The sequence below is a fragment of the Ptychodera flava genome, chromosome 17 (genome assembly GCF_041260155.1).
Source record: "Ptychodera flava strain L36383 chromosome 17, AS_Pfla_20210202, whole genome shotgun sequence".
NCBI classification, from domain to species: Eukaryota; Metazoa; Hemichordata; class Enteropneusta; family Ptychoderidae; genus Ptychodera; species Ptychodera flava.
In genome coordinates this window covers 14,974,642-14,999,332 of record NC_091944.1, presented here as the reverse complement: position 1 = coordinate 14,999,332, position 24,691 = coordinate 14,974,642, and the positions used below count along the sequence as shown (strand labels likewise).

General features: G+C 37.7%; 2 protein-coding genes across 4 annotated transcripts; one reads left to right on the top strand and one right to left on the bottom strand.

The window, feature by feature from the left end:
• Positions 1-899: 899 nt before the first annotated feature.
• Positions 900-5,457, top strand: LOC139115549 (uncharacterized). 2 transcript variants are annotated; one of them, XM_070677759.1, is made up of 5 exons: positions 900-1,071; positions 1,200-1,586; positions 2,374-2,479; positions 3,307-3,381; positions 4,411-5,457. In XM_070677759.1, exons 1-5 carry the CDS (start codon positions 915-917, stop codon positions 4,466-4,468), a joined length of 783 nt encoding a protein of 260 aa, XP_070533860.1. In that variant the 5' UTR covers positions 900-914; the 3' UTR covers positions 4,469-5,457. The 2 variants fall into 2 exon arrangements, with proteins under 2 accessions (XP_070533860.1, XP_070533859.1); XM_070677758.1 differs by having other exon boundaries at positions 1,197-1,586.
• A 324-nt stretch (positions 5,458-5,781) lies between these two features.
• Positions 5,782-21,439, bottom strand: LOC139115547 (tubulin-specific chaperone cofactor E-like protein). Of its 2 annotated transcripts, XM_070677756.1 has the most exons (10): positions 21,095-21,439; positions 19,744-19,821; positions 18,848-19,039; positions 17,216-17,354; positions 16,200-16,293; positions 15,165-15,762; positions 13,843-13,901; positions 11,459-11,595; positions 10,718-10,886; positions 5,782-10,025 (listed from the first exon to the last, which is right to left on the bottom strand). In XM_070677756.1, exons 1-10 carry the CDS (start codon positions 21,293-21,295, stop codon positions 9,881-9,883), a joined length of 1,812 nt encoding a protein of 603 aa, XP_070533857.1. In that variant the 5' UTR covers positions 21,296-21,439; the 3' UTR covers positions 5,782-9,880. The 2 variants fall into 2 exon arrangements, with proteins under 2 accessions (XP_070533857.1, XP_070533858.1); XM_070677757.1 differs by lacking the exon at positions 10,718-10,886 and having other exon boundaries at positions 21,095-21,428.
• Positions 21,440-24,691: the final 3,252 nt, after the last annotated feature.

Genomic DNA, 24,691 nt, shown 5'->3' with positions numbered 1-24,691 from the left:
ATGGCTGAATACATAGCATTTTGCATTTTATGTATGAGATGATGAATAAAGTTGATAATTTTAAGACCAAGTTTTCAAGCCTTACTAGACTTAAATGTAAAGCATGTATCTTGAACGCATTACCATAATACTGGTTTTTTCCTTCTTTTCTTTCAAGCTATGGCTACTTTTACCAGACCATAGACCTTAAAAACGGTCTATGACCAGACCTATATCTCGTACTATTATTTGTTTTACTAAACATAGCTGCAACTATATAGATTTGACTTGATTTGTTATTAATGTTTGAATAAATGCATGTTTCAAACATAGGGGGAAATAAGGTGAACGTACACACTGAGTTGTAAATAACACTACATAAAAGAAAATCTCCGTATTTTAGGCGTAGCTCGTCAATAACTCCATTTCTAACTGGCAAACCAATTACTATTATTTTATCAAGTGTATGTATGAAGTTATTCAACCCTTAACATTTTCCAAACAAAGCTATATGTTGACAATCTAAATAGACATAGCAAGTACATCTGAGCATTGTTTTGTCACATCCTTTTGTTGTTTCGGGAATGTACGCAATGGGGGGGGGAGTTGTGTGTTTGCTGAAAATAAAATCAAGTTTTGTTCAAACTTCAAATATATAACGATATAGAAATAGTTTATTTTGTAAGCTAAATGTAGTTCTAAGTACTGCGTTCAATGTAAGCATTGGTTCGGTAGTGGATCACTCGTGTTATTTTTATTCACATGTGCCATGTGTTTTTTGTATATGCACTTTCCAATAAATGATATGGAATAAAAGTACACCTTCTTATGAGATGTGGCAAATTTACAGAATGTCTTTCATGGCGTGATATTATGGGATATTAAAGGCGTTTAATAGAACAATTTGTAAGAAAATTAAAAATCTCCTGCAAACCATGATTTCGCTTCCAGAAGTTTCGGGCAGATTTGCACTGTTATACCTTTATCAATCCGGAACTGAATCCGAAACCGAATCTAATGTCAGCAACCTGGGAGAAGACTCTGTCAGCTGGTCAGAACTCGAGTCGAAACAGAACCCGGTTACTATAAATGGTATGTACTTTCTCATCATCTGTCGTTCTAATTTCCGTCCGAAGAATAAGAGCAGGAATTCTCACGTCCACCTTACCAGTATGTATTAACCGAATTCAAATTTTATTCCAATTTCTTTGATTCAGAAGCAAGTTTCGTAGATTGTATTGAAGGTTCTTCGTCGTTCTTCAAGTCCCACTTTGTTTGTGCCCGCGGATTTGCATCAATGGAGCATGCAGTTGAACGCGACACACTATCAGAAGCCGTCGGAGATCACAACGAGAAAAAGGTGGGTGGTACGGCAGAAGAAAACCCAAATTCAGAAAGTCATGACCCAGAAACTGAGGAGGGGCATGGCCTGTCACACAAGGAAGCAATGAATACTGTTTGGGGAGAAATTGAAGGACTTCTCAAAGACCCCCTTTTGAATGACTTGCCATCAGACGTGACAGCCGAAGAACTTCGCTCCCAGATAGCCTTGGAGTACGGCCAGGCGATGACGGTCAATGTCAGACAACAAAGTGGACAAGTAGTCCGTAAGTGATTTTAACCTTTGTTTCGGTAGACATTGTTAACCCTAATGATATCTTCATCCACCCACATGTGAATTATGTCTGATTTGCACAAAGTAGGTTATCAAATATAGATGTATACTATAGGAAAACTGTGATCATATCTTTTCAATTTATCAGGTTGATTTTTGGTCAGATACCGAGTTTTTCATAAAACACAAATCCCTCTGAACTTGAGTTTTCTCAACCCCGTTCAAACATGAACAATAGTAACAATTTGTCATTGTGTAGTCTGCTGCTTGCCGGGTGATGGAAAATCTTGCAGGCTTATTTTTTAAATTTATTTTATGTATACACTATAAGGTTTTTAATTCCCTTTACATCTGTCATTTTATTAGCTGTGGGTCCACAGCTGTGGCGATTTTTCATGGTGGACGCATAAAAGCTGTAAAAGTCAAAATCAGCCCATAACAGGCAGACATGAAACCTGTTAAAAGGGCTGTTGACAAATGATGTCATTGTTCTCTCATTAATGTGCAAAAATAAATATTTGTCTGTCCTTTTAGTTTTCACTTCAGGAAATGACGAATGAATGAAAATACCACTCAGTAGACTACTGCTGGTGTAATAATGAACACTGACCAGACTACAAGCTGCAACAACAGCCACAGGTGTAACACCAACAAAATTTGTCTCCATTTCAAGCAGCAGTGTCCGATGTTGAACGCATGCAGCCATATTAAGTAACAAACCTGTAGTTGCAAACAGTGCTATTCACTGATTATCTGCAAATCCTGTCTTTGATTTACAGCTGTTGTAATTGTACAAGGTGCCACAGTTCTAGATTTTAAGAAGGCCATCAAGAGACACTTCGCAAAGAAACTTGAAAGGGAAGGTGGAAACAAATACATAAGCTGGTAAGTCCTGGTCACGTTGCAGCCGTTATGAAACTCTTGTCTACATGTAAAATTTTCTTCCCCAAAGTGAGGTTGATCAAGTTTATTAACCGTAATGGCAATAGCAATTTTAAATAGAATGGTATGTTTTATATAGGAATTGGCTTATTTTGTATCTTTCTGTGTCCCTTGTTATATCAATTTGAGATTTGTGCTCATTAGCAAACACAAAAGCCTTGCAATGTGAAGACTAAGCAATCTCTGCCATGGAAATCAGAGGGACAGCCAGTTTATATAGCAATACATAAGTTGCACATTAGTTTGTTGTGAAAATATATTGTTATGATTTGGTTATTAACATATGAATACGATGTTCCATAAAAGAGAGGGATGGCCCATCCCTCAAAATTCCCTGGTCAAACTTTCTGTAAAATGTAAGCCGTAAGGAAACTTCAATGAAACCATTCCCTTTCAACATCAAAAGTAAAAGTCAGGGGTCTATTTTAAAAAAGTTGGTCCTGGAGAAACAAATTACCCAATCTTTACCAACATTTGAAATTCAAAATAGCGACTCTAGGGGGAAAATAATTTTTCTATTGTCACAAAACTAAGCCAGTGAAAATTTTATTTACTCCATAGGTCTAAAAATGAACCCCAACAAGTGGTAGATCAAAAATGTAGATAAAAGTTTTAGAGTCTGAATATCTGTCCCCTAGGCTTGTACTACCTTAAATGAAGAGAGATGCATGAGTTGCTGTTTCAATGACATTATTTATTCTGATTTGAATCAAGTCTAGTCTACAGTATGAACCAATAAATGATGTCACCTTTTCTCTGCTTGTCACCAGGAGATACATTTGGAGGACGTACTGGTTGGTGTTTGATGGAGAAAAGCTTGAAGACAATGACAGAAAAATAAAAGAGTATGCATTTTGTTTCTTTCTTTGTCAAGTTAAATCTTGTTGCCGTCTTGATAGTTGTTGACCTGAAGAAATATCACCAAGTACACCTTGTGTGAGATACAGATAGAAAAGAAACTATTTGCCTAGATGGCTGTTTTCTGTGCTGGCTATTGGTGAGTGTCTATGTATGTAGGGTTCTGTAAGTATGAGCCATACTGAAACACCTCTGCCATAAGAATATTTGAACAATTCCACCCTTTCATTTGTGAGAAAACACTCATATCTTGGTATTGTTTTAAACCATTTGGGTAACGACATGGATGATATTAAACGACAAATGAAAAGCTTTTATGCTAATGCGAACTCCCTAATCCGTAAGTTTTACAATTGTTCATTTTCTGTCAAAATTCATTTATTTAAAGCGTACTGTTCAACCATGTACTGTGCACATTTGTGGAGTGTATTTACACAGAAATGTATTAACGATGTTCGAGTGTCATATAATAACGCTTTCAGAATCCTACTCGGTATTAAACATCGCTTAGGTATTTCTGAAACCTTTGTCAGCAACCATATTATGACCTTTGGTAGCAAACAACGCATGCTTCGTTCTAAATTCTATGTTAGATTGCATAAAAGCACAAATACCTTGATTAAAGCAGCTCTATCTGTCGATGTTGTAAGGCAAAGTGTCTTTTGGGCAAAGACTGTATCAGATTGTTTTTAATTCTGTATTTTTAAAAGCTCTTTTAGTGTTTTCATTTTTTTTTGTATTGTTTGGTGATGCGGGCGTTAGCTGTTTACTGTCTTGTTTTTTTTTTTACATTTGAGCAAGTACTCGAAATAAAGATTATATTATTATTATTATTATTATTATTATTATTATAAGAATATTGTTAAAGGACCTCTGCACTCACCATATCTGGCGTTATGCTATGTACATCTTCCAAACCATGTCTATAAGTAGCTTTGCCATTGGCCCTGTTTTTCAGATGACCTACCACCTTCTGAAAACACAAGAATAGTGATTTGTATTTCTTTCCTCCACAGCTATGGTATCAGGAACAGAGATGAGGTGACATTTGTGAAGCGTTACAAACGAAGGTAGCAGTTCAGGGAAACAGATGTACTTGTCTGAAACTTTGATGGAGAATTTTCCAGTGTATATACTAGTTTTATGTCTCAGCTATTTGCTAAATGGGAAACATCCAAAAGAGGGAATGATTGTGGTGATGAATATCAACTGCAATATTTTCCACCCTTTCTCTACCAGAGTGTGTTGCGACCTCATCGTTTTCAACAGAATGGAAAGACTATTATGATGGAAACAGGGGTGAGAGGGTGTACTATCCTGGGCTCACGTAGACCATCGTTGTGAACCTGAACTTGTGAACTTCAAAAAATAAAGCATATGATCAGAATACTCTGACATGGCATTGGTCTGATGAGATAGCCAATGACAACAGAACTTATGGCCGAGAGTTTGAACTTCAACAACATGGAATATTCACTTTTGATCTTTCAGTTGTAAACTGTGAGCATTAAACAGTGTCCTTGCCAATATTCCAAAACAGGCTGTAAAATAAAAGTTGTCTTCTGTCAACAGCAATGAAGCAAGCTTTAGATCTGAGTCAAACTGGTCTTTCGTGCGTAATACTCGGCGTACAAACCGGAATAAGATCCAGTTATGTAAGAGATGAAGGTTGTCACGTTTTAATGTGCAAGCTGTGATTTTCTCAGGTTTTCACTTCATACTTCTTACACTTCAATGCAATGCAATGCATTCTAATAGCCATGATCACACAACACACATAACCATCAGTGATAACTTTTATCAACCTTGTACCACTCTTTTCTCTATGCTTGACAACTTCTGTTGAGGGTTCAAAGGCACTTTCCCGTATTTTGTCATCACATAAGAATTCGACGTATTTGATAAATCATTTTTTGTAGAGCATTGTTGCCAGGAAAGGTAGTTCAATTAGTTATTTTCAACTTTTTTTGCATGAAATCCTACATTGTCAATGATCTGATCACCTAAGAATAACTAGTGATTGCTGTAGGAATTCTTAATTCCATAAAGGATACGAAGAGTAATGCATATTGTCTCAGTCCTTTACCATTTACCACCTTGATTTTAAGATACCGGTAGTATGCACCTCGAAAGTGAAAGATTCAAACTTTTGGTGAAACTTTCCTCAGTGAAACTTTCAACCATTCTTTTGCCAAATTGAGAATAAAAATCACCAGTCACTGTGCAAAGCTTGGTACTACAGTGACAAATTGCCCAATATTTTTCGAACAGCACAAAAAGTTCTGGCATATCATGCATGCTGCATGGACACATAAGCACAATTTGGAGACTATGATGACAACATAGAACCCCAAGGATGCTTAAGAAAGTACACAGGTACAAAAATCTGCACTACTTACGATGGGTGATGTTTATTTTTAATTATGGAATGCCACATAACACTGCAGTACATGAAGACAGTAAACAATTTCAGTGTATGATATCTTGAACAGATAAGCAAGTACATGTATGCCCTGTACAATCCGTAACACGTCTATGCTAAAAATTTACATTATAGTAGTTGATATTTCTTAAAAATATACAATATCATCATCTGATATTCTGGTTTTCATCTCTTTATACGTTTCCAATATCATCAACATTGTGAAATTTTCTACAATTTCAATTAACATTATGAATTACAAATTTTTGTGTGATTTTGTATATGGTCCTTCGTTCATATTTGGAGGGATTCTGTGTGAAAATATGTCCATTTTGTCCTCACTGGGCTAAAAAAGTTGTCATGTGAGGGCGCCCTTGTTATTTCTGTTCACACAGGGACATTGTGGCAGTCTGCCAACATTTATGTTCTGCAAACTTTTGTTTCAGTTCAGATATCAGTTTGCCGAGTATCCTTTAAAGTTGCTATCCAAGTTCCCTGATAACGTTTTGTAAGTCTGATCACAAGTAGGCTCTTGTAGCTTGGATATTCTGTGCATGATACAGATTGAGCCACAATCATCGTGATAAGAAAAGGCCCCCTTCATGACAAAGGTTTCTTGCTGAAGAAGTATTGATGTAAATTTCACTGAAGAACAGTAAATTTGACTTTTAATATACATGTCATATAAAATATAACAAAATATCACAGCAGCTGGTTGACCAGAGTAAATTCATGTCAACCTTCATACTGATTATCTTGATAGTGGTTCACACTTGACAATTTTTCCAAGACAAAAATTCAGTTTCTTGTTGTAATGCCTGATTACTAAAATGCCATACAAGTTTCATTGGTGAATTACAGCAAAATTTGAGGATAAATTTAGTAATGGGATATGTGAACATCTTATCCAAATCAATAATACATGTTATATTCTAAGAGCTTTGAATTTAAAATTGGAACGTGTCTTGAAAATGCCTCAAACATTACCTCACAGCAGCAGATCTTAAAGGACAAATTAAAACACTTTGAAGGTGTTAGGACAGAGCGTCCACTCCCCTTTTTAAATGCCCACCTGATTATTGGCAACACTCAGTGCTGAAATCACATTTAGACAAATATACATATGCAATATATGTACTATATTTAAATTGATCATATTTGTGTCTCGTACAATCTACCTGGGCTGTGCAATGAAGCAACTTATGAGGTATCAACATGTACTCATTGTCAAATCAACTCTGAAATTTGCCGTAAATTGAAATTCATTAGTTCTACTTTGCATATATAGAATGGTGAGATATTGGGGTGGGTGTTTTATTGGCACCTCCAATACAATGGCTTTATTTTACAGAAAAGACTTGATAAAATGGACAAAAAGTTATAACTACCCTTGCATTCATAATTGCAGACTTTTGCAGTGCATTGGTTTTCCGTTTCTCTGTAGTCAACTCATAATAAAACATACCAGTAGACGGAACTAAAGACTTTGAAAACTGCATTTTGGACCATCATGAAATGTGTAAATACTACATACTCATTCATATAAAGAACAAAAAAAATTTTGTTTGTAAAAATGTCATTCTAGCAAACTTGGAAAAGACATTTCTGCTGTAAATTTCAAGCCACTGTCAAATTTTTGGACCATAATGTATCTTCATACAGCAAACCATTAATTATGGATTATCATTTTGGAACGAGAATATTTATCTATATCTGATTAATTAGTCTGGCTATGTCAAGATGACAAGTGACTATTATACTGTCAACCCTTTCCACGTTGCACAAACACTGAGATATATCAACCTTAAATGTCCATGTTTAAAAAGTGCCATAGACAGTCATTAGAATTTTCATTTGCTCAGCAGTATGATTACACCTGCTAATCGCAACATGGAGATTTTCATCCACTACATGATAAAACTAGCAACGGGATATCTGAGATCTCATTACAAATATTCATATTTTCAGATGTTCTACGACAGCAATCTTGATATGTCACCAGACTGCTATAATATGGACAAATATTACTACTGTATGGCCATGGCATACCATGGCTATTTACCAGGTATGTGTATTTACCTGGTAAACATTATTGAGTGGAGGGAATTTCTTGTCCACTTTGCGATAGCATCCTGGCAAATTAAGGCAACATGATTTGCATGATGTTATGGTACAGACCTACAACTGAAATGGCCTTGGCTTTGAGATAGAAAGTTCCAGTGATATGGTCAAGTGCATGTACCAGTAACTGTTCACCAAAATAATGCTTTACTGTTCTGATACAAGATAACTGATAATATCACAATAGCAGCTGGACTATCAATTCAGTGACACCACTTCAGTAATGAACTTCATGATCCCCTAGCTGGTGCCAATTTAGTCATGTAGACATCATGACTCCCTAGGTAATGCCAATTCAGTCATGGTATTCTGAAACTAAGGTTGTGATGTCAATGGAATAAAATTAAAACTTAAAATATTAGAACATCCATGTATATCTGAGCTGTAGCAGTTTTTCTGAACACCAATTATCAAGAAACAATGCTACAAATGCTAAAGCTATCAACTGGTTTGTCTTTATCAGTTTGTTCTACATACTTGTACAAACAAACAGCAAAAGTATTTGGTTTGGTCCCATTCTTCTCTGTTGTTTCCACTGTTGACAGCATAAATTACCAAAGCTACACACACAATCAAGGCTACCTTATCTGTACAGATACATACTGGTGTGTATACCATACACACCAGCTAGAAAATTATTTGTTCCATGAAAGATTGTACTTGTGAGAGACTTTGTACTAATTGACATTTGATGTTTTCTGAACTCTTTGTCTCCATGACAGAGGGGTACAAAGAACAGAATTCAGATTTTTTAATTAATGCATAAAACAAGTAAAAAATGTAAATAATTGAAAACAAAAAGTATTCATAGTATTTATGCATAATATTTACAGAACGGAAATGGGTAAATGAAATATCATTTTTACTTTCAGACTACTGTGTAGGCAGAACCAAACACTAGAGGGCGTAGTACTCATCAGCATACCAGGTTTATAGAGTTTTGCTTAAACAGCACGACTGACCTCGGTTTTAAAGACAGAAATAAAGCATGGGTATATGCAAATGAAATGAGTATGTGCGAAGTTTGTAAACCCTGGATTCTTTGGTGCATTAAATATGTTCCCTGCTTACTTAAACACTTTATACAATAACACAAACAGTATCACAGAGTCATCTGCCAGTAGACGTATGAATGCTCAACAGCATGCCACAATGTAAAACCCTGTCTGATTGGCTGACAGCAGCTACATTAACCAATACAAATTATTCTTAAATATGACGACTATGTATGGTAAAAAATTAATGCATAGGATACAACATTAAACAGCACACATCTGAAACATTCAAAACAATAGCCTTTTCAACCATGGTACTGGTAATAAAGACACACTGCACTATTATTGTTAAACAATTTTGTAGAAAGGAACCATGGACAGCGCCCTCTAGCCATATTAAACTTGTCTGTCAGTCTGTTCACCCAGGTTCAGATATAATCACACCTTGTAAAAATGTGTCATTCATGAGTTAATCTCAACAGCTTGAGTCAAATTCCTGAAAACTAAAAGCTGCCTGTCTTGTTGTCTATGAGGAACCAACAGCTGACATATGTCAAATAAACATGTTAACACACTCAGAAAGAGTAGCGATCAAAGTGAACACTGACATGTCTTTTTGTGACTTAAAATTTTGCTGTGAAACACATACACTCTTAAATATGTACATTTTGGACTTTTACGGCATTACCAAACTTGGAAAGACTTGAAAGTGACTTAATAGTCAAGCTTCTAGGTTGCCAGCAAAAGCACTGCCGGATTCAACCTTGTCTGCAGGTTCTTGTACTTTCCTATTTCCCTTGCAGCTTATAGAAATAGAAATTATTTCATGTGGCTGATTGGGAAATATATCAATGTCAGACATCAACAGAAGTGACTTTTCATAGCAGGTTGAACAAATACACGTTCACTGTGACTGTGTAATCCACAGGTGGTCAGCACTGATAAGTTTCATAGGACTCTTTCTATGTGTATCTCATCACCATCGACGATATCGAAGCGGCTCATTGGGAGGGATTCCAGGAACAGCTCCTGGAAAATTGGTCGGCCGTCATCTTCCAGCATGGATTTGGACATGTGATAGATTCTGATTTTCCTGGAGAAATGTGAAAAACAAAGAAAAAGTTTCAAAAACATTCGGTCGAAAAAGTCTATGGTTTTATATACTATGGTAAGAAACATTGTAACTGGCAACGAAATTGCCAAATCACCCAACAAAATGTAAGTGTTTAATGATACTATTTTTTCCAGAGAGATTTTATACTACATAAAGTTTCCCTTTCTGTAACAAATCAAAGTGCCTTGTGTTTGTGACACACAAATTGTGTCACGGAATTTGTACTGGAAGGTATGGTACCATCTGTTTGCACTGTTCTTCTTTCTGTGTCACTGTCTTTCACCTCTCCCTGAATGAGAAGCATCCTAATTCCTGTCATATGTTTTAAAAGCCCTATTTCAAATTTGTTTGAAGGAGCAAGATAATCTAAATATGGACAAAATGTATCCACTGCGTTTCTCTAGAAACTGCTTCAGGAAAAACACCGAGAGAAGCCACAACATGTGAAATCAGTTACCTTAGACTTTAAAATTTGAAAATCCATGGTAGTTTCAAATTGGTAAATACTTTTATAATGTGCAGAACTTGACTCAATAAAAGCGAACAGTATTGTTTTCATCAAAGAGGACTTAAAACAAACTTTTGGAGTAAAAAATGTTATCATTGGTTTACTTAAGCGCTCACATCATTTTCATCAATATCAGTAAGCCATGAAAATATCAGTGACCTACCTGATAGGTTGGTGAACCAGATTGGAGCAATACAACTTAAGTTTTCCAATACTCTCCAAGACTTTAATGGTGGCTTTTTGCAAAGGTCTTCCCTGATACAGAAACGTTACATCAGCTTCCTTCTTCAAGGAATGACCCAGGTCAACTTTGTAAATTGGTTTCAAATTACCTACAGCACAAAACGGGAGTTGATATTTCTATGGTATCTGTCTGTGTTTGTGAAGTAAGAAATGTTGATTGATACATTGGGTCAACTAAGGGCAACTGTGCTTGAAAAAGTTCAGACATCCATGCACTATTACCTTCCCGGAAAGACTGAAGATGAGAAGATAAAATGTTTTGCGGTGGAAAACACTGACCATGTTTTGCATTGATCACTAGTAGCTTAGAGAGTTGCTAGGGTTTAGGCACATTAGTTGGAGGCCCCTATGAAAACCCTAGTAAAATGTGATCCAAATAAATTGTGCCAATGTTTTTTATATTTTATGTTGGGGGCAAAAAAATGCTACATCATAATTCTTCCTGGTAAAATTTATAAAAAAAAAATTAATTATTGTTGTGATAAAAGAATTAAAACTTATGTAAAAAGTTTTTGTGACAAGGTAAAGAACACTGTATATCATAATCTCACACATTGCTGACTTGGCTATCAAATTTTGATAAACTGTCACCATGAATGCCAAAACCACTTTTTTGGACAAAAGCCAGCAGCTGTATACAGGTATAGATAGACCATCATACCATATTTTTTGACCAGGTCGTGGTACCTCTGAGGCGGCTTATCCTTGTCTGCAAAATATCTGACAAAGTGAGTCTCTGCTTTCTCTCTTTCATTGGGTGACACTTCGCTGCCGTTGAGTACTGTGATGTGAGGTAAGCTGTGAAATAAAACGTGAGACCGTTTGCATGACTTTGGAACGTCAAACTAAAAGGTAGGTAGTTGACCTCAATACATTTATCAAATGATGACAAAATAAAAAAAGACAGAAAAGATATACTCCATGGCTTTTAAATTAAAGTGAGAATGGTTGATCTAAATGGCTTCATATCAAAATGAGGACAGTTAATCTAGATGACCCCTTTCATTCGATATGCGTGAGAGATATACCAGGAAACGAAAGTGGTTCATTCATCTCAATGACCGTTTTATTCCATATAAAAGACCTACCAGGCAACCCTATAATTTCATATCAAAAATGAGGGCAGTTGATCTAGATGACCGTTTTATTTCACACATGCAAAAAGATGAATGAGAAAAAAATGTGTTTCAAATCAAAATGAGGGTGGTTGACCTCAATGACTCCTTAAAGAGGACATGACATCAGGGAGAGCCATCTGGTTCAGTTGTTTAAATTTATACTGGGGAAACCTGCAATCTGCTGTGGCTAATTTCAAGCAAATATACAGCCATTTCATGGGCAACTCAATGATATATGCATTTATGGTACTTATGCATGTAATCACAGCAATAAGAAGATTAAATGAAAATCATACTTTATGACAACTGACACACATACATGTATGTCCACATCGTTAAGAGATGCGGCACAGTTTAATGACATTTACACATTATAGTAATAATACATACGACCTACAAGCACACATAACGGACCTACAAACATACATAGCAGTGTTCTCCCCAGGATTATTTGGAAGAGGGTGAAGACGTGGTGCGAAGCACCACAAGCGACCGCCTCAGCGGTCGCGGGGGGAGGTCAGGAGGGGGGGGGGTGTCCCCCCTCCTGCCGTTGGAGCTTTTGAAAAACAGCAATTAAAATGGTGTTATTTGGTGGCACTTGGGGAGCATTTTTTTCAGATTTTTTTCGTATAAAAAACTCAAAGGAAAGGAGATCTGAGACAGTGTACCATAACTTTTATTACAGTTCACTGATTTCAATTATGAAGATTTCATTTTTTGAAAACGAAAACGTAGCGAGAGACATACATTTATTCATCGATGTCAAAATTATCACCATAACACTCAGGCTTGGGGAGTATTTTTTCAGATTTTTTTCGTACAAAAAACTCAAAGGAAAAGAGATCTGAAACAGTGTTCCATAACTTTTATTACAAACGAAAACATAGCGAGTCTTAGAGACATACATTTATTCATCGATGGCAAAATTATCACCATTACACTCACGTGTTCTCATCCTGATACAAGTCCGACCGAGCCTAAAATTAGGTTGTTTTGCTTTTGGAAGGAATACACAAACGAAATTCTAACCTCCTATAAAAACTTCAGTGTACTCTGCTGTCCTTGGTTACCCTCCAGCTCCTTGACATGTTTACTCAGCTAAGTCGGTTACCTAATGCACGGTCCCTATGGAGGGACCGTGGCTAACGTAACGTTACTGACTGAGCCATGCAAATATGGCTGCCTTCGATGAGTTGCACATGGGCTTATGATCTCGGATGACATCACAAACTCGCGAGATTTGCAAGATCGATGAGAATTGCGTTTGCAGTCTGCAGGATCGACGCTCACGCTCGCATTTTGCTTGTAAATCACTGTCAACAATTTTCCCCGTACATTTTATTGTTTTATTTTTCAAAAAAATATTTTTTTTCATTTCTTGCAAGGGGGCGCTCGGAATTTACAAGAGGGCGCCACGCCCCTGTTACCTTATTCAGGGAGAACACTGCATAGTGTACATGCACACCTGTTAACAATCTACACTGTTACAGTCTGGCACACATATAAACAGATGCATTTACTGATTTTAACCCGCAGCATGCTGGATGCAAAGCATTTCAGGTTTTTATCTGCCTGAATGAATAGAAAAGACTGATGTGCTAGCCCATGCAGCAATTGAAATACTGAGAATTAATAGTGCAAAAGTATGATTGACAAGTTTTTTGGGTTTTTTGTATCAAATCATGAAGAGCAAAAAAAAGCAGCAAATACTGGTATCAACACTATCGGTATAGCTTGAAAGTATCAGAATCAAACTTTCGTTAGAAAAAAACACCATGGTGAGACTTGACCATATTGAAATTCGGGAAACAATCTGGCTTTTAGAGTTATCCCCAAGGGGAGGTAAAACAGGTTTCCTTATAGAAGCAGTGGCTACAATAAGAAATTTCTGGTAATTTTTGGCAAAAGATCAATAATAAAGAATTACCTTGCCAGGAAAAGTTTTCTCCTTTCTTCGGAGGTTAAGTCCTGGTGTAATTTTATTCCCTGCAAGTTTGACAACAATATTTCAGTTAAGCGCTCAAATCTAGTTAACTGAAGGGCAGGATTTAGCAAATCAAATAGAATTTTGCTGCCAGCATAACTGACGGAAAGCTGCAGCAATACTTGAATTAGAAATGATCAGTCAGAATCAGTAGTGATCCATGAAAGGCTACAAACAACCATAACTACTCTAATATCTAGACCACTGCTTTTATTCACCACTGACACATGATCAGTTTTGTCAAATTATTTTTGTTTTCCCATTTCTTTTGACTACAGATATTTAGGTACTGTAAATATTGTGTTAGTTAGAACCTTGAAATAGCGACTCTTCAGGATTTGCACTTAATTCTGCATTGTTGATCAGATATCTCACAACACTTTCTATTGGTCCATCCCCTTATGGTAGAAAATGCCTCGGGATAGATATTCGGAGACTAAACTTTTTGACAATGCTTTTCAGGTCTACTGTTTCTGTGGACTCATTTCAAAGACTACAGAGTAAATAAAGTATTCACTGTCTTATATTTGTGGAAATCAAAATTAAATTTTTCTCCATAGCGAACAAACAGATGGTGGCCATTTGAATTTCACTTATACAGTACCAGTAAATTTTAGATAATTTGTTTCTCTTGTACCAAAACTGGCATGGTGACTCCTGACTTTCATTCTTGATTTGAAAGAGAATGCTTTAAAGTTTTCTTAAAGAGACTTTGAGCAAAAGTTTGAATCATTCAGTTGTGAGGCACGTACTACCTTAATTGATTCAACAACTTCAATGAGCCAATGATGTATATTTTCAATCAACAGTTCTCTTCTATGAAATTATTTTTTCAAATCATAAGTTCTCTCTTTTGTACTGAAATGATAAAGTTGACATAATGGTATTTGTAATGAATGGCAACAGTTGGGCTAAATTTATCATCTTCTAAATGTTACGTAAAATGAGGTCCAGCATTGCAATTTAAAAGTAGAAGCATTTTTGTTTCAGAATACCAGTACTGTTGAGGTAATAATGCACTTTTAACTGAGTATTGTGTACAACAGACGTTCAGAGAAAGATGTCTGTCAGGTAGGCTTTCGACTGTTGTTCTGTAAAGGACGTTGTTCTGAACAGTCAGCATGGAATGATTTCAATATACAGTACTTGTATCACCTTGCTGATTCGGAGATGTTTTGCAGAAATGCCACTCATGACCATTTGGTAACACACAGATGAACCCCATATGTGATGTTGTTTGTACCTTATACACTACCAATACTAACCTTGATGCGTAGATTGTTCAACTTGGGAAATTTTGTAAATTCCTCAAACGCAGACCAATCCGACAGATGTGTATCACTCACACACAGTGTTGTCAATGCTGTAAATGCTTTCACTGAGTTCCCACCTTCTGATCTACTCTCCGCCCCTTCATCAGATTCCTGACAGATCTCTCCATCCACGCTATCATCCATGGAAGTCTCCGCTCTGTTCTCATCACATCTGACTGTCTCCCTTCCTCCTTCGATGTTCAGCCTCACTGGCATGGCCACACTGAATTCTTCAGTGTTCAGATTTTCCGAGTTCTCCTGCTCGGCCTCCCAATGTTCCTCATCCGACACCGAGTTCAACTTGACAACCCTGGTTACCACAAAATCCAGGAAATCTTGAACTTCCTCTGCTATCTTTTCCACCCTGCGGTCGTCAACATCGTGACCACTGTCACCATTGCTATTAATACCATTACATTCAACACCATGGCCATGTTCGTCTTCTCCAAGACTGACATATTCCTGGCATTCCACGTTTTGCAAGGGATTTCCAGACAGAATCAGAGTTTTCAGGGCTGGCATAATTCCTAACTTGCTAACTGCCTCCCACCTGTAATAATCAGGCAAAGTTTGGAGTTTTCATATGTGACAGTGTATGCTCTCTTACCAATGCAGTGGGAGGGAGAGGGGAGGGCAAACATTTCAAGGTGTTGTAGTGTAGAAGTCTTTGGTGCAATGAAACAACTGTCCGATAAACCGCAAAGAATTAAGAAGAGTAAAGAATGACATGTTATATAAGATACATTTAAAATGTGAATACAGGCTGTTTGACTCTATACTTTTATTTCATTTTTTTTACTTTTGACCATTGTATGGTTAGTCTTGATGGTATGTACCGTACAAAGGACTTAAAATTTCTTGAACCATACAATCACAGAGGGTACATGTACATGTAGATCACAGTCATCGTCAGTAAGCATAGTCTTGGTGCATCATCCATAAAACGCTGGTACACCTGTACAAAAGGAGAACTCCACACTACTCTACCTTGTGATATTATTATTGTTCAGTCTGAGACACTGTACTGAAGACAACGCTGACAGCAGATCATCTAGGTTATTATGTTCAACTCCTGTGTAGCCTACAAAAGAGACAAAGGCAAAAACCACGGTCAGATTTTTTGTTTCTCTCTTTGATGATGATAATAGCAGCTCTACACATAATCTGTTTATCTAGTGAACCACTACCAACCGTCTCTGTGACTGGCTATTTCATTCTATCGATTGATGAGACTGACAGTCCCCAATTTATCTCTAACACTGTCATCAACCTAACAATCACCATCAATCTATACCTGTCACTTGTACTCTCACTGTCACTCCTTTTTAACTGCACTTGATCACTTTTTTATCACTTACATGTAATCTGTCACTCTATCTATCTACCAACCAGTCTACCACTCTTCCTATCACTTTTCCTCTTTGTTTACTATCTCGCCACATAACTATATCTAGCTACATCATGAATGTCCATGTATGTGACTGATTTCAGTCTGTTCCTGTGCTGTTCTAAGCATTTGACATCTACTTGTGTCTGGCCTGTCAGGTATAACTGAACATTATAGCTATAGCCAAGTATATCTATCAAATCAATTGAAAAGCAGGTACACCTGCTCACACTCTGATTTGTCTAGTTATAGTTTTGGTTGCCCATTCTGATCAGTTTCTTGGAACTAATAGCATGAACTTTAGAAGATAAGTTCTTCTTCATAAGATGCTATTCTTACGCTGAATTTTAAAATGTGTAACCAAAACAAAAAGTGATCTCTAAGTCAAGGTGAATAAGGCTTATTCTTCTGTATGTTTCTATGTTGTGCGAATATTGTTTGATGGACATGTTTTGGAAATAAATATATAAATCTCATAAATCTGTCTAGTTTTACTGTGTACATTCTTCAAATACCACCAAACCTGTCCATTTATTGGTTGACATGTCAGACAGCCTGACTTTCACCCTGTTTGCTGTTGTGTGTGTATGCCTCCTTACATTATGTATGCTATTACCATTTGTGCAGAGATGTAGTTCTTTCAGTTTTGGCATATGTCTGGTCAAAGAGGTGACGTCCTTCCATGGCACTTCAGTTCCATTCAGTACCAAATTTTCCACGGCGGGAAACTCCTCTTGAATTCTTTCCAGGCATCCCTGATGATATACAGAATATTTTATTGATTTTATTGATACTTCACCGCTTGGCATGTACCAATTTTCTACTTCGAATATGATTTATAGAAGTTGATGAATTAACTGTAGGCTTGGAATTTGTTCAAATGAAAATGATAGCTTAAAACCAGATATGAACTGAAAATGCTCACGTGTTTCAGTATATAACGCAGTCGCCTGTAAATTAAAACTGTTAGCACAAGTTTGAAACTTCATTGAAATTGTTATGATCATGAGGTTATTACGAAAATACTGCAAAGGATGCACAAGGACATTGGCACAGCGTATCGCCCGACGTGAAGCGAAGGTGATGCACAGCGCCAATGTCTAAGTGCATCCTTTGCGATATTTTTGTAATATAACCTTATTATTGTACATCTTACATTCGTGACTGGGGCATCAAATTGTCAGAGTAATGACCGTTTTCGTAAAGTGTCAACAATTTTCTTCCCATTATAGTGCAAGTGTGGAACGCTATCTCAGACGCACTTCAGCAAGTTCTGGATAGTGTGTGCACTACAAACGTACCTACAAAGCGGGCGCAAGACATGTTCTGGCACTCGTCCAATGGGTCCCTTGAAACCGTTCAACAGTGAACGCGCAGATACAGCCGCAGGGGATGGGGTGCCTTGAAACTGTACGTGTTACAGAACGGGCGTTCCATACTGCTTTTTTAGCGCTCGCTAAATTATATTGTTCTTGATGGTAGATGTATAATAATGAACAACATTCACCACAGGTCAATTCCTAAAATTATTAATTACACAAATATGTACATATTAGCTGAAATGGAAGTACTAAATTTCTTTTACTGCTGCCATTGTATCGGCACTTTACATAGGAGGTGTAACTGCTTTAGGTCAAATCAAAGGTCTTAGGTCTTGCCGTTTTCAAATAGAATCTATCTACCAGACTTATTTCACATCTGATGAGCCACTCTTGAGACATCGTATCCACAGACAGAGAAACAGACAGACAGACAGACATTACTGTGACTGATATGACCATGGTGTTGTGAAACCCGCATCACTCAGTCTGTCACAGGCTGTCTCATCCCATGACTCACAATGCATCTCAGTGTTTTGCTAGCGTTTGAGAAGACAGTTGGGAACACCTTTACCAATACTCTTGTACCCTAATAGCATGGGACTGTATTGAACTACCAGGGTGAACTCTAGGGTGCCACCCTTAACAAAACACTGTATCTCATATGTGCATCACTGTGCAGATTTTCACATTCATTAACACAATTCATGTTACACATTGCAGGAATTTGCTGAGAAAATGCAACCTATTCAAATATGATATATAGTTGTCAACTAGGCACACCACCAGCTATTTGCTTGGAAGATTTGGTGAAATGTTCTAACATGACTAGGATGCCAAATGAAGCTTGTGACAGCAGTTTGTTAAGTTGTAAACGTACCAACCTGTATACAAATGACATTAATCGCTGGAGGAGATTAAAAACTTACTTGATGGTTCTTAAGTTTATTGAAGCTCAAGTTCACAAATTTCAAAAAAGGCAGCTGAAACATGATGGGAAGAACCTCCGACCATTGAATAATGTTGTTTTTGGACAGATCCAAGTCTACTACATTGGGACATAACATCTTCAACCCATTACCGGGCAAACCTGCATGTGTGATCTCACAGTTGTCCAATACCTAATAATTCAAAGAAATGGGAGTTATACAATGTTTACAGCCTGGGATTTGCAATGCTACTTGACTAGCAAGCATGAAATTATGAGCATAATTGTGTTAGTTATTACTATTGACTACAGGACCCAGTGCAAGAAGGAGTAGTGTTACTCACATAAACACCACCGCTGTGAGTTATTTAGCATGAAAAGAACATAGAACATTCCCACAGAATGGGTACATGAATGCTGTCATGCTACAAGAATTCATGCCAAAATTTTGTCAAAAGAGGAGATACCCTGCAAAATAAAACACTCTTGTTCATTATTCTTTGATCTGGGACAATAGTAACCTACAATAAATTGTTATGTTCTTATGTTCATTTTAATGAACATATTGTAAATTGGCATGTTTTGGCAAGTTTGGTAGGGGTGTATGTCTTTCTTGAAGCGCGATCACTGCTTGGAGTGTGAGCAGAAGCAGGAGAGATCAAGGGACCACCAAACTTACCTTTATACCACTTCATACACTTTTATACCTGTCAGCTTGATTTACACATAGACTGTAGCACCACTGAAGCAATATTGCATTACAAGTACATCTTTCAATCTGGAGTGATGATGTCAGCAGCCTAACTTTGCCATAGATCAAATACAGCAGCCTTGCACAAAAAATCTAGTAATGTTGTTATGTTTCAACATGACTGAAAGGACAGACTATGTACATACCACATTCTGTAGGAATCCTAACTCTGCGGATGAGGCTCGTCTTCGAGGTGAATTGAAATAAACAATGGTCAATGATTCCTATGTGAAAAGAAATGAAATAAATATACTGGCAAAGTGGTATTTCTAAATTTGATGACAACAGCAAAATTTACCTCGGCAGATTTGTTGGACTGGAGTCAAGGTGATGTTTGTAAGTTAGACCACTTGATCATCATGCATTTGACTGTAGGAGCAACAGATTGTGGCCATATAGATAAAATTGCATGTAATGCGTAATATGCAAAATCCCATCCAGAATGGCAATAGCAAACATATCAACCAAGAGCCATCCATTCCAGTCTTGTGAGGCACATTTATCTGCAGGAACATGGTCCACTTTTGTTAATTAAACTAATATGAATTTCATAACTTTCGTCCTCTTTAAACTTATAGTCAATCAATTCTGAAAAGCTGGCTTGCACATCCTGGTAAAAAAAAGTCAAACACACTCCCAATATGACAAAAGCAATGGAACACTGCTAGAGAAAAGTCTTACCAAAGCTGGAATGAAAATGTGAATCACTTTGGGATAACCAATGTGGATAACAGTGCTATTAAACTTGTCAACAATGTTTACAAATAGCTAATAACTCAAAATGAAGATTTTTCATCAGAAATTATAGTATTTCATTATTTTTAAGAGGAGCTGCTTCTCTTGTATTTTACTTGATTAGGGCGGATCCTATCTTCACATAAATACAAAGATTGGCCTTTTTTATCTAAACTTTTTGGTCACAGCATACATAAACCACAGTGGTCACTGGGACTGGCCTTCCCTAGCACAATCTCTATGATGAAAAATTAAGAGTACCTCGCAGGTGTTACAATATTATAACAGGTGTTCTGAAGTGGTAAATTCCACACTCAGCACATGTACGGTCTTTTGATAAAAATATTTCGCCGCTGTAAAGTGAGCCTGTTCTGAAATTTATTAAAAAATAAATAACAAACAAACATGTCCAGAAAGTAAGTTACAGAACCACAAACAATGGATGAAAAGGCGGGACAGAGATCAATAAATACAGGTGACGTACAGATTTTGTCACTTCCAAAAATTATATATTCTTTTCGAACATAGTAAATTGTCGAAAATCTATACTACAGTTCTGAAGCAACTCGGCCTCGTTTTATAGATTGTGCAATGCTGGCCAACATCCAAAACTATCGGAAGTTAACGTGAAAACAATAACAAAACCACCTGATCAACATACAATAGAAATGAATCCGATATACAAACTGCGTGAGTGCTTCTATGTAATTATTCCAAACTACGTTAACATTCAGACTGAATTATTGTGACCATCATTCGTACCTCACAGTACTTATCCCTCAGCGCTTTCACGAAGGAGATTTCTTTGCTTTCCTGTACCGAATCTTGTGAGTCGCAGTCTCTCTTTGCGGAAATGGCATCAACGTCATCGTCTGCACAGAACACCGAGTCGTCCGACGGATCCGAATCTGCGGTAAGGTTAATTCTCCAGTACGCCATGCTGCTAACCAACTTCCAATTCATCAACAGGAATGCATTTCTATATCAGATGTTCCGAAGTATGATTCAGAGAGTGATCCAGCACCAGAAATAAGCAGTGAGTCACAGTTAGGCCTCGCTCTTCGGTATTTCTCTCTTTGTTTTGAAACGGCTCAATGTTATACGCATGCGCAGAAAGCAGCACAACAGAAGCAAAAAAGGGCAGAATCCCACAAATCAGTGCGAAGAACAGGCGATAGGCCCGTCGTTTCGCATCGATGTCAAGTGACGCAGCAGAATTTGTACCCTTTACATATTTCGCTTCCAAATTTCTGCCTAGGGAAAGTATGTTAACAGAGAAATTTTTTTTTAGATCAATGTCTTGAATGCCATAGGCTGCGATCACAACAGACATTTCTCACTGATGAAAATAGGGCACTGGGGAGTTTGGTATCGGGGAGGGGAAAGGGAAAAAGAAGAGTGGGTGAGAGGGGAAGCTTTTTAAACCATGATGGGGAGGTAGTTGAAGAGCTTTTATTTGCCCTTCCAAAATTTATGTTGCTCAAAACTGTCAAAATTCTTTTGAATGTCATATTACACCGAAGAACATTGAAAACACCTCTCTTTATACAGTTTCTTGAGATATGCTGGTTGGCTGCCCCTGATCTCTGGAGAAACATGGCAGTCGGCAGCCCTCGGAGTTGGACACAGCATAGGAGCCTTTAATCAAGTCCATAGACGGAGTCACAATTTTGTAAACACGATCAGCGATGTTGTAACTTTTTGATGTACCTTAGCCTACTAGGCATTTTTTGTCAGTTTTAACACTTGTACAACTCACACACACAATGCATTGCCTTTGTTGGTAAGCTTAGGCCTAGGCCTACTTGCGTTTCAACACTTCCGTACGAGAAGGAGAAGAGGATGCATCCCATTTTCAAGGAGCAAGAATAAGGAAAACATCAGTTTGAAATGAGGTCATGGTCCCGATGTGTAGTTTAGCTTAGGACTGGAAATTACTCGACCCATAACCTTTATTTATTCATATTCAATTTTATCCAATTTTACTTTTAGCCCATTTCAGTGTGACGAATAGAATAAATTTGACAAATCTGACCAGACTCTCTCGATGGGAGTTGACAAAGAAAAAAATAACTTAACTATATGGCGGAAGGTTTTATGGGACAACTTTGGAAGTCAAAAGTGTAGAAGACGGTACATGAGTAATTTGTATGACTGTACAACAAATTTGACAAAGTCTGCCTAAAAAAACTACAGAAGCAATTATCATAGGGGAGTGGGTATCTAGGATTATCTCGAGAAGCTAATGAAATAGTTTGCATCTACCTTTGGTGATATAGTGCCTACTGATTCAGACAAGTACTGCACTTTGTCAATATTGAGTTGATCTTCACGATAATCTTCAATCTCAACTATAGAACATAAAATGTTGAACAATTTTCGATCGGATCCTTGTCAATGCTGCAGGCTATGAAAGTTCTCTTATGTGTAGAATGGATCCCTTGGTACAGATCCCCGGGGAGAGATCGTCGCTTGGTTTCGACATATTTCACTGAAGACGTCCGTAAGTAGGAACGTTCAGTTTTTACGGCCGGGGGGCCCGGCAAAATCCAAGGGGGGGGGGTCATCATAATTTTGGAATCCGCAAAGGGGGGTCATCGCTTTTTCACTGGTAGGAAAGGGGGGGGGGGGTCACCACATTTTCAAAAACATAATACCAACAATAAAGTTCACTTTATGCCATGGCCATGATCGACCCTCTTTACAGGCGGGCTGCTGCTGCGGCCCACTACAGTAAAAATACATAATGTATTACCCATGACCCTCTTAACGGGCAGACGCCTTTGGCGGCCCACTCCAATTAGGTTTACTTCATGCGATGGCCATGATCGACCCTCTTTACCGGCGGGCCGCCTGTGGCGGCCCACTACAATAAATTGACTTAATGTAATACCCCATGGCAATCTTAATGGCCGCACGCCTTCAGCAGCCCTGTCCAGTAAAGTTTACTTTATGCAATGGCCATGATCGACCTCTTTACCGGCGGGCCGCCTGTTGGCGGCCCACTACAATAAATTGACTTAATGTAATACCCCATGGCAATCTTAATGGCCGCACGCCTTCAGCAGCCCTGTCCAGTAAAGTTTACTTTATGCAATGGCCATGATCGACCCTCTTTACCGGCGGGCCACCTTTGGTGGCCCACTAGAATAAAGTTGACTTTACGTAATGGCCAATAACCCACTTAACAGGAGGGCTGCCTTTGGCGAACCACTCCAATAAAGTTTACTTTATACAATGTCCATGGACATAAGTTGTCTATGGAAATGAAGTTAAAAATTGCCTTACAGTCGTCCTAATTAACAGACGTTTCAACGGATGTGGCTGAGAAGTTTGTGCACTGGCATCTCTGCTACACGAATAAAGTGCGCCGCGTACCGTAGTTCAAATCCAAACCATGCGGGTAAATTTGACATATGGGTTTTGGTTATTTTTCAGCGGGGGGGGGGGGGGGGGGGGAAGTCATCAAATTTTTTCGTCTGACAAAGGGGGGTCATCTTTTTTTCCGAAAAATGCGGGGGGGGGGGGGGTCTATATTTTTTTGAACACCGGCGACAAGAATTTGCAATATCATTTTGCAATATGTCTAGGATGAGAAACAAACTTTTTGTTTTCTTGGCCTTACCGTAAATCTATAAGCTGTAGGATATGGCCTAAAGGATGTGTTCACAAAAAGACGGTGAGGGGGCTGGAGGGATTCAGGGGGATTCGAAAATTGTGGGGTAGTAGAGGGGGACTTTTGCTCTGCCTATAGGGGACCTGAAAATGTTTTGGTTCCTTTTACTGTTTACATTTTCCGATTCCAAGGTTGGGTAGGTAACTCAATGAAAAATGAATGACATTTTATTGTCATCCAATTGTTTAATGTTAGTAATAATGAAACAAAATCTAGAACAATTTTGTCACATTTCATACATTTTATCTCGAAAAAATTTAAACGTAAAAAAAAAAACCGTGTAGGCCTAGAGTAACGGGGCAGAAGGTGCAACTGTTGATATTTTTTTCAATATTTCTATGCAATATATCACATGCAGTTTCTCTTGCTGTCTCCCGACAGCATGCTGAAACACACAATATTCAGTTTGTCAACAAAGCCTGTATATTAGTGTGTATTGGGTGATAATTGACTTAGAGTCCAGACTGAAAGTCATGTAATTGCCAATGATACAAAGCACAGTACACATAACCAGGCTGTGTTGGCAAGCTGAATACTGGACAGATAAAAATGCTGTAGGGAGCATAACAAGAACGCAGTTGTATAAACTGAACAAAGGTATTGTCAAAATTATTAAAGTTAACACATCTGCTCTGCAACTGCACTGTCACTGCACACCGGCAATGACAGAGATAGCTCTGACC